Source organism: Pipistrellus hanaki (assembly GCF_964339955.1).
Source record: "Pipistrellus hanaki genome assembly, chromosome: 3".
Lineage (NCBI taxonomy): Eukaryota > Metazoa > Chordata > Mammalia > Chiroptera > Vespertilionidae > Pipistrellus > Pipistrellus hanaki.
In genome coordinates, this window is record NC_140505.1 from 82,855,640 (window position 1) to 82,869,683 (window position 14,044).

Consider the following 14,044-nt stretch of genomic DNA (forward strand, 5'->3'; position numbering starts at 1 on the left):
AAAGGCAATGGAAGAATGGCACCATAATTCCTGGTTTAAATTCGTTCTGTTACTATTCATGTACTACTATGAAGCAAGAAAAAGCTAAAGGAGTTCATCACCAAACCAGTATTACATGAAATTGAAGAAAAAGGAGAAGAGATTTTAAAAAATGAACAATACAATGGCAACAAATACATATCTATCAATAATTAAATGTAAAAATCAAAATAAATGAACAAGAAATCTAAGGGAAAAAATAACCTGGTTGAATAGAACAGAATCAGAGGCATGGAAGCATGAAACAGACTGACTCGAATCTCAGAGGGAAGAGTGAGCAAGAAGATATTAACCAAAGATCTTACCTATGGACACAGACAATAGGGTAGTGAAGGCCTGGGGTGGGGTGGGAACCAGGTGAAGGGGGTATTGGTGGGGGGGAAGGGGTACATCTGTAATACTGTCAACAATAAACATTTTTTTAAGAAAGGCAAAAAAAAAAGAAAAGAAAAGAAAAAAAGAGAGTAAAGAAGAGAAGAAAAAAATGGAAAGAAAGAAAAAAAGTGGTGTCTTTTTAGTGGAGTTCAGTGTCCCATGGGAGCTCACTTTTTTTTTTTTTAATATATTTTATTGAATTTTTTACAGAGATGAAGAGAGAGGATAGAGAGCTAGAAATGTCAATGAGAGAGAAACATCGACCAACTGCCTCCTGCACACCCCCTACCAGGGATGTACCCACAACCAATGTACATGCCCTTGACCAGAATCGAACCCCGGACCTTTCAGTCCACAAACCGACACTCTATCCACTGAGCCAAACCGGTTTTGTCGGGAGCTCACTTTTGATCTGTCTGCCAACTCTGGCCTTCCTGTTACGTAATTAGGTGCTAACCACTGTCAGGCATTGTCCTTTGCATTTCAGCAACTCCCTTAAAGTTCCAAGCAATCCACTGATCCGCCATTTGTGTCTGTCTGCACAGGCCTTGGCTGCCAGCAGGAGGAGCCCATCTGCCCTCTGAAATAGGTTTGCTGGCAGCCAGGGGCCCAGAGCTGACTTCTGTTCCCTGGGCTCCTCTGCCTGCCTTTGCTTGCTGGCCAGTTGCCAATCTTAACCACTCAGTAGTGTTTCTGAAAGGGCTTTAGGTGGAGGAGGTGCTGTTTAGCTTTAAGGGAAGGTGGTGGGTGGGTTTCCCCATACTAGAGCTACTCCTCCACAAGTGGCCCAAAGTATTACTCTGCTCTTGGCTGGAAAGAGATCCTTGTATGGAGACCAACGGCGGGCTCAGCTGGACACCTGGATTTTTTTATCAGTGCTCCAGTACAGGAAAATTACCTTTCTGTCCCAGGATGGTGGCGTGGGTGGCCCTCCCCCAATCCAATCACTAAGGAATCCTGAGACTGTTCAAACCAGTAAGCTTGGCCTCTGCCTTTGTTTCCTCTGAAAAGCTCAAAATGCTGCAGCCAGCAGCCCTGCTGCCTTTCACCGCTGGATGCTATGTGGTGTGGCTCTGGTGCTCTGGACTGTGGAGCCCAGTCTGGGTTCCAGCCTCTATCTTCTGAGGGAACAGACCCTCCCATAGCCCAGTCCTCCCTTCTCTCTCGGCCCTCTGGCCTGTCTCCCCTGGGAGCTGAGTCAGTTCTTCTCTGGACATCTCCAGGAGTTTTCTGTCCTTCCTTGATATGTGTCCTCCTCAACTGGACCTCAGTTGGTAATTCCAGCAGAATGTCCTCCAATTTAGTTGCATTCCTATTCTGGCCCTGGACAAGGTGCACAATAGGTCTGCCTTTCGGCCACCATTTTTTTCCCTCTTCAGCAAACTTTTTGACATTGCTCTTAATAATAATATTTTTAATATATCTCCTCAAGTAAGGGAAACAAACAAGCAAAATAACAAATGGGACTACATCAAACTAAAATTGTTTTATACAGCAAAGGAAACGATCAATAAAATGCATAGGCAATCTACCAAATGGGAAAAGATATTTGCCAATGATATATTTGATAAGGGGTTAATATCCAAAATTTATAAAGAACTCATACAACTTAGCACCAAGAAAACAACCCAATTAAAAACTGAACAGAGGATTAGAATAGATATTTTTCTAAAAAGGATATACAGATGGCAATAAACATGAGAAAAGATGCTCAACATCAGTAATAAGAGAAATTAAAATTAAAACCACAATGATATATCACCTCACACCTGTCAGAATGTCTAACATCAATAAATCAACAAATAACAAGTGTTGGTGATGATGTGGACAAAATGGAATTTTGTGTTGGTGCGTTTGCAAATTGGTGAAGCCACTGTAGAAAACAATATGAAATTTCCTCAAAAAATTAAAACTAGACCTACCTTATGACCCAGCAATCCCATTTCTGGGCATATATTCAAAGAAATTCAAAACACTAATTCAAAAAGACATATGCATTGCTATGTTTATGGCACCATTATTTACAATAGCCAAGGTATAGATGCAACCTCAGTGTGCATAAATAAATGTTTGTATAAATAATATGCTTCAATTGAATATTACTCAGCCATAAAAATAAAAGAATGACATCTTAACATTTGTGACAACATGAATGGATCTAAAAGGTATTATGCTACATGAAATAAGTCACTTATATGTGTAAAGAACAAAGTAAATGAACAAACAAAACAAAAATAGACTCATAGCCCTAACTGGTTTGGCTCAGTGGATAGAGCATTAGCCTACACACACACACACACACACACACACACACACACACACATAAATACAGAGAACAAACTGGCTGCTAGTTGAGAGGGTAGTTGGAGAGGTGGGGTGAAAATAAAATAAGCGTTTAAGAAGTATCAAAACATAGTTACAAAAATAGTCATGGAGATATCATTGGGAAGCACAGCATAGGAAATATAGTCAATCTACACTAATAAAAGAGAAACATGCTAATTGACCATCACTCCACTATGCCCACCAGCCAATCAGGAGCAAGTATGCAAATTAACCCAACAAAGATGACAGTGGCCACAGACCTGGAGTGAGCAGGAGGCTTGGGTTGCCCCCAGAGATGGAGGAAGCCAAGCTTCCTAGCCTTCCTGGCCAGCTCTGGCCTCTGCTCAAGGCTACAAAGTTTAAATTATAGAAGATAAATAAACCCAAGATACCTGCTTCCAACCGGCCCTGGACTTGACTCAAGGGGGTGCTGGAAAAAAAGAAAAAGAAAGAAAGGAGGGGCTGGGAGCCTGGATGCCGGGGAGCAAGGCCAGCCTGAAAATAACCCTCAGCCCCTCACCCAGGCTGGCCACCCCTCCCCCCCAGCAGGGACTGTCACCCCATGGGGGCATGGCCGGCCTGCAAACCAGCACATGCCCTTCACCAGGCAGCCCCACACCCCAAGGGAACCCCCACTCTGATTCAGGACACCCTTCAGGGCAAACCAGCTGGCCCCTATCTGTGCACCAGGCCTCTATACTAATAAAAGGGTAATATACTAATTAGACTGGAAGACCTTCCAGGAGACCTTCCAGATATTCTTCTGGACAAAACCATGGTGGAGAGGCTGAGGTAGAGGTGGTTAGAGGCCAAGAGGGGAGGGCAGTTGTGAGTGGTCAGGCCAGGATGGGACGGCAGTTGTGGGTGATCAGGCTGGTGGGGGGCAGGGCCATTGGGGGTAAGCAGACCAGCAGGAAGGCCAGTTGGGGGCAAGCATGCCATCAGTGAGGGTCAGTTGGAGGTGATCAGAACAGCGGGGAAGGGGGAAGTTTGGAGTGAGCAGGTCAGCAGAGGAAGCAGTTGGGGGCAAGCAGGCCAGCAAGAGCGGGGGGGCAGTTGGGGGTGAGCACACTGGCACAGGGGGTCAGTTGGGGATGATCAGGCTGGCAGGCAGAGTGGTTAGGAGCAATCAGGTGACCAGTTAGAAGTTAGCTGTCCCATATTGCCAGAAGGATGTCTGGCTGCCAGTTTAGGCCGGATTCCTGTAAACCAGCAGTAGGATATCCTTCAAGAGGTCCAGATTGGAGAGGGTGCAGGCCGGGCTGAGGGACATGCCCCTCCCTCCCCCCCTCCCCTGCACGAATTTTATGCAGTGGGCCTCTAGTAGTACTACCTAATAAAAAAGTAATATGCAAATTAACCATCACTTCACTCAAGCCATGCCCACCAGCCACACTCACCAGCCAATCAGAGTGAATATGCAAATTAACTCAAACCAAGATAGCTGCAGCCACAGAGAGCAGTTGAGAGGCTTGGGTTTCCCTGGCAATGGAAGCCAAGCTTTCCACACACCCTGGCCAGCCCAGGCCTCCACTCAAGGATACAAAGTTTCAATTATAGAAGCTAAATCTCAAGGAAAATGGAGGCAGCTTGAAAGAGCAGGCTAGGGTTGCCCCCGGCAACGAAGGAAGCAAAGCTTTCCACACACCCTGGCAGGCCTAGGCCTCCACTCAAGGCTGCAAAGTTTCAATTATAGAAGATACATTAAACCAAACAGAAATGGTGGCAGCCAGAGTGAGCAGGGGACTTGGCTCTACTCCAGGCTATGGTTTCAATTGTAGAAGGTAAATAAATCCCAGATACCAGGGCCTCCACTTGAGTCACCAGGGGGCATGGCTGGCCTGAAAACCACCACAAGTCCCTCACCCAGGCCATCCCACACCCCAAGGGAACCCCCACCCTGATTCAGGACACCCTTCAAGGCAAATCAGCCGGCCCCCACTCATGCCTCTATTCTATCTAATAAAAGAGTAATATTCAGATTGACCATCACTCCAACACACAATATGGCTGCCCCCATGTGGACATAAGATGGCCAGCAGGGGAGGGCAGTTGGGAGGCACCTGGCCTGCAAGGGAGGGCAGTTGGAGGTGATCAGATCTGTAGGGGAGGGGAGTTAGGGGTGACGAGGCCGGCAGAGGAGGGAAGTTGGGAGCAAACAGGCTGGCAGGGGAGCAGTTAGACATCAATCAGGCTGGCATGGGAATGGTTTGGGGGTGATCAGGCAAACAGGTGAGCAGTTGGGAGCCAGCAGTCCTGGATTGTGAGAGGGATGTCCAACTGCCCGTTTAGACCCTATCTCATTGGATCTCCCTCGAGGGGTCCCAGATTAGAGAGGATGCAGGCTGGGCTGAGGGACGCCCCCCACCCTGTGCACAAATTTCATGCATCAGGCCTCTAGTATTATAATAACTATATATGGTATTAGATGGGTACTAGACCACTTCATAAATTTTATGAATGTCTCACCACTATTCTGATATAATTATCTAAGTAATTATTTAGATATAATAATTAGTAATATAATATTGAATTTCAACTATAATTACAAAAAACAAACAAGATAAAAATCCATAGTTTATTACAAAATGTTAGATATTTTATTTTTACATTTATAGTTTCATGTGAAAATTTTCTCATAGCTGGTTAATTTCATGCAGATGAATTTCTACACAACATATGTTAAAGTATTGTAAAAAAAAATCAACTAAATAAATTTGAAGATCTAAATGACTTAATTAAGCAATTAATAATAAGGGCTATGTCTTATCTACCAACTAGAAGAGCATGTAGAGGTATTCATGGTAGAACGTTTTTATAGAAAGAAGGCAGGACAAGGGAACTATTAACAAAAGAAAAGAAAGGATTGTTTTAGACCAGGCTATCTGCTTTTGAGGGTAAAGGATTTTTATCATGCAAATTAATTCTTTCTATTGGGAAAATGGAGAGGGCCCATGTGACAGGTTACCTTACTGGTGCTTGACCAGAAATTTCCAGGCTTGTTAAGATTACATTTCTATAAGAGGTTGAAAATGCAATTAGATCAGGCATTAAATCTAAATCTGGTATCTTGGTCTTTCAGCATGAGTGGCATCACTTTGGTTTTCTCTTTAACAATATGCAAGGGATGGTTTCAAAATTATGCAACAGATGTGTGTAACACTCGAGAATTGATCTTACTAGAACATAAGCTTCATGATACCAAAGACCCTGTCTGTCTTGTTCACTTCTGAATCTACAGTTTCTGTAACATTGCTACATTATAGTAGGTGCTCAAGATTTATTGATTAATGTTGAATACCTTACATTTCATCTACCAATACAGATGGCAATTCTGAAGAGAATGTTTTTAAGTTTCAAGCCCTCTAACTCTGGATGGTCACACTTAACCCCATCTCTCAGTCACACACAAAGTGTTGTCCATCTCTTACTTGAGCAATACTTTAATAAAACCCTAAATGGCCAAATTTCTCCAATACATTTTATTTCCCATCCCTCTAGTGCAAGTACACTCTACTCTGTCCAACCATATTCTTGGCTAGCTCCTACCCATCTGCCAGATCTCAACATAAATTTCATTTATACCTTAAGGCTTTCCTTCACTGGCCACACTATACTAGACTACAGACCCAGTGCACAAAATTCATGCATTCTGGGGGTCCCTCAGCCCAGTGTGCACCCTCTCACAGTCCAGGAGCCCTTGGGGGATATCTGACTGATGGCTTAGGGGACCAGGCCTAAGCCATCAGTCGGACATCCTTAGTGCTGCTGCAGAGGCAGGAGAGGCTCCCGCCACCACTGCTGCACTCGCCAGCTGTGAGCCCGGCCTAGGGCTTCTGGCTGAGCAGCACTCCCCCATGGGGAGTGCACTGACCACCAAGGGGAAGCTCCTGTGTTGAGGTCAGTGTGCATCATAAGTGACCAGTCATTCTGCTGTTCAGTCGATTTGCATATTACCCTTTTATTATAATATATAGGATTTATTGTGATTTGCTCTGTTAGTATCCTGACTTTTTTCCTTCAAAACACATATTGCACTTATCCACACTAATAAAAGAGAAAAATGCAAATTGACCATTACTCCACTACGCTACAGCCAATAGGAGTGAGTATGCAAATTAACCCAACAAAGATGGCCGGATGGGAAATACAAACTCACAGGGAGGCCAGAACCCAACAGCCCCACTATGGCAGCTCTGGGTCTGCAGGGGGGCCCGATCAGAGACACAAACCCACAGGTCCGGTACCCAGCAGCCCCAAGGCCTTCAGGTGAGGCACTGGGGCTGCTGGCAGGGTGGGGGGGCAGCAGAGATACAAACCCACAAGAAATCTGTGAAAAGAGAGATAAACTATCATAACTTTATCTCCCTTTCCCCGGATGAGAAAACTGCCCCTGGTTTATTTAGTGATGTGGCCCACACCTTCTACAAGCACAGGGTATGCTATGACCACTCCCAGGAAGGTCTGGTCAGAATACCGTCTCCAGGGAATAACTACTGTGGCAAATCACCTGAGAGAGGAAACAAGCTTCTGTTGGATTTACTCTGAAGGTCAGAGAACATGCCACCCCAGCATACGCTGTGTTGTTATGTTGATGATCTTGAGCTGCAGATGCTTGAAAAACAGCAAATGCGTGCAGAGGATTTCACTGAAGTCTCCTGATCTGCCTAAAATCGGACCCCCAAAAGGAGCTTAAATGTCATAGGTCCCATTGAAGGGAGAAGTGTCATCGGGCAGAGAAGACTGACTCCTGTCACAGGACAGGAGAGTGGAAGATGACATCACACCCAGACTTTGTTACAAACTATTTTCCCCAACCCCAATTCGTCTTTCCTAAAAATCATTTACTCTGCTCTAAGAGGCCTACATCTGCCGTCTCCTTTCCCTAGGAAGAAGGTATTTAAATCTGCATTCTAAGCCACCTTGAGGAGTTACTCCTTTTTCCCTGGGATCTCCCACATATACATGAGGTACACATGTTAATGAACTTTTGTTTTTCTCCTGGTGATCTGTCTTTCATTACAAGGGCCTCCACTAGGAACTCAGAAGGGTAGAGGAAAACTATTTTTCCTCCTGCATAATTCTATCTCGGGAAATCAAGTCCCCAGCTGAACAATGAGGTTGGCTCAAGTACCAAGCAGTCTTGGTTGACGGGAGGGAAGCTTCTAGGGAGAAATCAATGATATTGGCATCAAAGTGGGAAAGAGGGCACATCCATGGTTGCTGGTGGGAGTTTAAAGTGATTTAACATTTTTGGAGGATGATTTGGCAAATTCTCTAGAAATGTTCAAGGTACATCCAAGAGTCTTCTACTAGGAATCACATCTGCTGAGATAAAGCACAAGCCCATAAGCCCTGGTCAGAACGCAGGATGCTACTGCGAGCTCCCCTTCCACGATAGGAAAACCTGGGAACAACCTGCATAGGACAAGGTGGCATCTATACTATTGTAATTAAAGGTTAATATGCTAACTAGACCGAACAGCTTCCGGACGACCTTCCAGATGTCCTTCTGGACATCCTTCCTGATAAAGCCATGTTGGTGGGGCCAAGGCAGAGGAGGTTAGAGGTGATCAGGCAGGCAGGGGAGAGCAGTTAGTGGGATCAGGCCAGCAGGGGAGAGCAGTTAGGGGGATCAGGCTGGCAGGCAGGTGAGCGGTTAGGAGCCAGAGGTCCTGAGGGGTCCCAGATTGGAGAGACTGCAGGCTGAGCTGAGGGAATCCCCTTCCCATGTACAAATTTTGTGCACCAGGCCTCTAGTCATGATATAATTATCTAAGTAATTATTTTTAATAGTTCCTTGATTACACAATAGCTCCTTAATAACAAGGACTTGTATGTATCTTGTTCTGAAATAGATCCCTAGTACCCATTAATTTCTAGTTGGGGTAGTCACTTAAATATTTGTTGTATTAATGAACCAAGGAGAGCAAAAGGAGAAGTGGGAGGAAAAGAATCAAGAATCAGAAGTTGTTCCAGAGGCAACCAATCAAGGCGTCTCTTTCACATTGAGGTTTCTCTCTCCCTCCATTCCTCCTTCCCTCCCTGACTTTTCTTTCCTCCCCTCCACTGTCTCTAAAAATCAATGTAAGAAATATCCTCTGGTGAGGATTAACCAAAAAGAAAAAAATACTAAATATGGAACAAATATCTAAATATAAAACCTGAAACAAATTATATAGAAGAAAACATAGGTACTATACTTATGCATCTTGGTCTTAGAAAGGATTTTATGAATTGGACCCCAAAGACTAGGGAAGTAAATGCACAAATAAATTAATAGGACTATTCAAACTAAATATCACCCTGCTGCTGCAGCCACTGCCAGCCACCACAACCACCAAGGTGTTTTCTTCAACTTGAACTCCAGTCCCTTCACCATGAAAAAATGACAACTTTCTTTAGGCATTTTCAAGATGTATCTTTCATATTATGATATTTCTTTTTTTTTTTTTTATCATCTGAGGATATGTTTCCATTGATTTTTCCTCTTCTCTCCAGTCACAGGCTCGGCCCCTGCTAAAGCCTAAACCCTCCGCCTGAGGCTTTAGGCTTGAGCAGGGAGACTGCCCCCCTCCCCCCAACCCTCCAATTGCCCACTCAGCGTGAGGATTTAGGCTTGAGCTCCCTTTCCACCACACACCCCCCCCCCACACACACACACACACACACACACACACACCTCCTATCACTGGCTCAGAGTGACCTGAGTGCCGAGGATGTTCCTGGGACCCAGGTACCTATGCAAATTAACTGCCATCTTTGTTGGGTTAATTTGCATACCCACTCTGATTGGCTGTGGGTGTACTGGGGGGTATGGTCATTTTACATGTTTGTCTATTATTAGGTAAGATGACACATACAACTTAACAAGTCAAGGAATTGGATTTACCCCAGGAAGGTGGTAGTGCAGGGAGAGTATGAGACAGCTTGTGCTGAGGACTCTATTCTTGCTCTGGGCCTTTCAGAGAATGTCAGGGTTTGGGTGGGTGGGTGGGTGGGATGGGACAGTTAAGCCTCTGACACCTGAAGCAACTTCACAGACCCTTGTTGTGATAAAGAAAAGCAAAAATGATTTTATTAATTTGCTCTTGTCTTAAATTGGGTTCCCCAGAGCAGATCCTTAAATGGGGATTCATGTTCAAGTAATCAAGGAAATGATCCAAGGAAAAACTAGTGAGGAAGTTGGGAAGCAAGGTAGTAAAGGAGTAAAAACTAAGTAAGCGTATATTTTCCAGGTGAGGGCCCAGCCTCAGTCTAAACTCACCAGAGCTCTGGAACATTCTTTGCACTACAGAGTTTGTGTCCCAGGGAGGCAAGAAAGCAGCTTTCACACTTATGCCAGGGAGCACTTTAGCTCTTTAAATATTGAGGCAAAGTGGCTCTATACTCATAAGTTACTGATGGGGTTTGCACATACGTATAAGGTGTTAGGAGCAAAGCAGAAGTTGAGGGATGAGAGCCCAGAGCCAGCAAAGTTATCCAAAGGAATTGGGTAGAACATACATATCATCTGCTGCAGGTCCCCTAAAGTTTGAAATGCTGCTATTTTATTGATTTCCTTGCTGAAAAATATTCTGCTCTCTCTCTCTCTTTGATCCTCTGGTAGTCAATTCTTTAGTAGCTTCTTTTTCCATCTTTATTCAACACTAATCACATATTTTATGCTCAAATAATTAGCTTCAGCAGCTACTTTTCTCAAGAAAGTGTCCAGCCGAAACCAGTTTGGCTCAATGGATAGAGCGTTGGCTTGGGGACTGAGGGTCCCGGGTTCGATTCCAGTCAAGGGCATGTACCTTGGTTGCGAGCATGTCCCCAGTAGGGGGTGTGCAAGAGGCAGCTGATCGATGACTCTCATCGATGTTTCTAACTCTCTATCTCTCTCCCTTCCTCTCTGTACAAAATCAATAAAATATATTTTTTAAAAAGTGTTCAATAATTAAGGAAGATATAATCATTATGCTTTTCATGTTAGGTCATGGAACTGTTTGTCAGTCAATGATTTGTTATTAATGAACAATTGATTGTGTTCTATGTTATGAGCCCTTTGTTAAATGGACTGACCACACATTTTGCTGACTTTTTGAAAGGTTCTAAGACTTGCCATCTCTTAGTCACTTATTAAATTTTCATCCTAGATTTATTGAATCTAGTTAGAAAATAATTCAAAATGGAATATTCCCAAGAGTCACAGCCACATTAGCTTGTGGTTAGCAAATCTGATCCATGAAGGGATTCTGTTACCCTTGAGAAATTCTTACACTATCTATCAGTATTATTGGAGGTCATTGTTCTAGTGAAACCATCCCTGACTTGGAGATGTGATCTTTCAGGAGAAGCTGTCATCCTGTTCAATTTTAACACACTCTGCATGAGGCTGTAAATGCATGGTTACTTCTCTCCAAAAGTTCAGTGCCAAAATTGCACTGGAGTGGCTCTTAAAATAAAATTCTGGAATTACTGTGTTTTTCAAGGACAGGTCTTTGCCTATTTTGCTTCCTTCCTTTCTATTTTTCTTTTCCCTCACTTTGAACCCAACATTTTTATTTATTGAGTGCCTATTATGAGCCAGGCACTGTGTAGGAGTACAGTAGGGAACAAAATATACAACGATCTCCCCTAATTGACACTGAAATTAAACATGTGCACAAGGTGATCACAAACCATGGGAACGTTCTACATAGGAAAGTGAAGTGAGGGGTAGAGTGACTGTGATGAGGCAGGTGGGAGGTATCTTTGTAGAGGTCATTTGAGAAGGAGTCAGATGTGTAGTGATCTGGATGTAGAATTTTCCAGGTGGAAGGAATAATGAGTGAAGCACCTAAGCCAGTAACAAGCCTGACGTGATACAGAGAAGGCAGCCAGTGTGGCCAAAAAAAAGATGAGGGAAGGTAGTTATGTTGTTTAATCTCCACAAATTTTGGGAATTTTCTAGTCATGTTTATGTTATCTATTTCTAATTTAATTCCATTGTGATCTAAAAGCAGACATTGTATAATTTATGTGTTAAGTTTTTTTTATGGTCCAGAATCTTGATGAATATTTCATCTTCATTGAGAAGAATGTATATTCTGATGTTCTTAGATATAGGCTGTCAAAGTAAATTATATTTAATTGATTAGTGGTATTGTTAAGTTCACCTATATCCTTATAGGCTTTTTCCACCTGCTGGACCTATCTATTTTTAATAGAGGGGTATTGAAGTCTCCAACTATGGTAATGAATTTATCCTTTTCTCCTTGAAATCTGCCAGTTTTTGCCTCACATAGTTTGATGTTCTATTGTTAGGCTCATACCCATTTGTGGATTATTATGTCTGTATCATTGTTAATGCCTTTCATTATCCCTGATAACATCTTGCTTGGAAGTCTGCTTTCTTTGTAATTAATATAACTGCCCCTGTTTCTTTGGTGTGTGTGTGTGTGTGTGTGTGTGTGTGTGTGTGTGTGTGTATTTACTAATTGTATTTTTAGTATTGTGGATGTTATTATTAGTACAAGTACTAAGCCAAGTTTGAGAGATCATTTGGACCTTATTATGTTCTCATTTACATGGTGCTTTATTTTAAAGGTGAGTGTTGACCTCAAAAGAACCTGAGAGTTTTTCTTCTCCAGTTCAAACATTTAACAATTACATGTAAATAGCAGTATTCAATTCAACATTATCCTTCAAATGGGTCTCCTCCATAGAGTGGTCCTTTTCAGAAAGATTGTATCTATTTTGAATTTTTCCTAAGGTACCTCATTATGCATATGAGTTTGGTTGATTTAAATTATATTTATTAGCTTTATCTTTTCTATCCTGATTATTGCCATTCTTCCTTTTCTTCATAAGGACTGTGGCTATTGGAGGCAGGAAGCATAGGCCTTAAGATCTTGAAATGCAAAGAAACCATTCTTGCGTTCTTCAGTCTTGAGATAATTTTCAGCATGTGTTTTCATTCCACTTGATTGAGTATTCTACATTTATAATGGGTATTTCAATGACACTTCTGTACATTAGGAACATACATACAGAATCTCCTACAAAATCATCCTGATCTGTGCCTGCTTTCTCTTCTCTTCTTGTGTCTCTAGGTAAGTGTGAAATCGGCTGGGCCTACTACTGCACAGGAGCAGGTGCTGCTGCTGCCATCCTTCTGTGCACATGGCTGGCGTGCTTCTCTGGCAAGAAGCAGAAGCAGTACCCATACTGAGATGGAGCCACCAAGAAAAAAGAGGAGAAGATGGGCTGAAGGGGCTCGGAGGTACTAAAAAAATCCGGCTACTTTCAAAAGGTGGAATAGTGCTTCTAATTAACACAATGCTAATGAAATAAAATCCAGTGGAATCAGAAACATTATATATTGCGGAAGGGTTGTACAAGATTTATAAAAGAAAGAGCACTTAGAAGGATAGGGGAAAAAATGGACCAAAGGCCAGAAATATTGAGAAGGTATTAGTTGTTTCTATTCCATAGAATATTATTAATGTAGAACATATATGCAGGCAAAACAAACCTATATATGCACACAAGGGTTTTAGATGTTTTTGAAGATAAGGACTCAGATCATTAAAGGGCTAGTAGAAACAGTATTACGTTGAGAAGTCGGGTAACCTGCAGATGTGCCTGTAGGTCATGGCGCCTCTGAAAGCACACAAGCACATAGAGACATACACATTCACACATATGCTCATGCACAAACATATAAAATTGTCACAAAGACTGCACAGAGGTTTGGGTATGCCTTACTCCTCTGTTTTTAATACACATTTAAAATGCTGTATTGTCACTTTATAAAGCATACATTAAACCTAATAAATGAACCAATAAGCCACCCTATCAGTATTTTGTATATTCTGCATAAACTTTTTATGCTCTCAATATGTTGTCACTGTTTATGCAGACCTTTACAGTTAATCCTTTGTGTTTCAATATTATTCAAAACATGCTACATTTCTCTGAGTAGCTTCTGCTATGATATACTTATGAAGTAAAGGGGAATATTTCAAACCTTTTGTCAGGCATTAGATCTTGTTTCTTTTGTCTGTTATTATACTGTGCTGTACCACATTTATTTCAATATTCACTTTGTAAAACAAATGCTATTTTGTTTGTATTTGAAAAACCCTGTGAATAAACTCTCTCTTTAATCAATAACTAAATGAGTTGTAGAGTTTTAAGTTCCCTGATTTGCTTCTTTAATCTCATGAATATAGCCTTTTGACTTCAATGGTCCTGTAAATTTTTCTTTTTCTTGTAAGGCCCGAGATTAATTCATGGGATATTAAAGGTGAGTATGAGATAGTTCCTGCTTTCAACTCCA

At 42.4% G+C, this 14,044-nt stretch overlaps 1 protein-coding gene across 3 annotated transcripts in view; it reads left to right on the forward strand.

The window, feature by feature from the left end:
• LHFPL6 (LHFPL tetraspan subfamily member 6) overlaps nucleotides 1–13,118 on the forward strand; it is a 194,682-nt gene extending 181,564 nt beyond the window's left edge. For all 3 annotated transcript variants that reach the window (XM_084879494.1, XM_084879493.1, XM_084879495.1), the window contains exon 4: nucleotides 12,816–13,118. In XM_084879494.1, the coding sequence (XP_084735620.1) occupies nucleotides 12,816–12,934 (119 nt within the window). In that variant the 3' untranslated portion in view covers nucleotides 12,935–13,118. The remainder of the gene's footprint in view (nucleotides 1–12,815) is intronic.
• The last annotated feature ends 926 nt before the right edge of the window (nucleotides 13,119–14,044 follow it).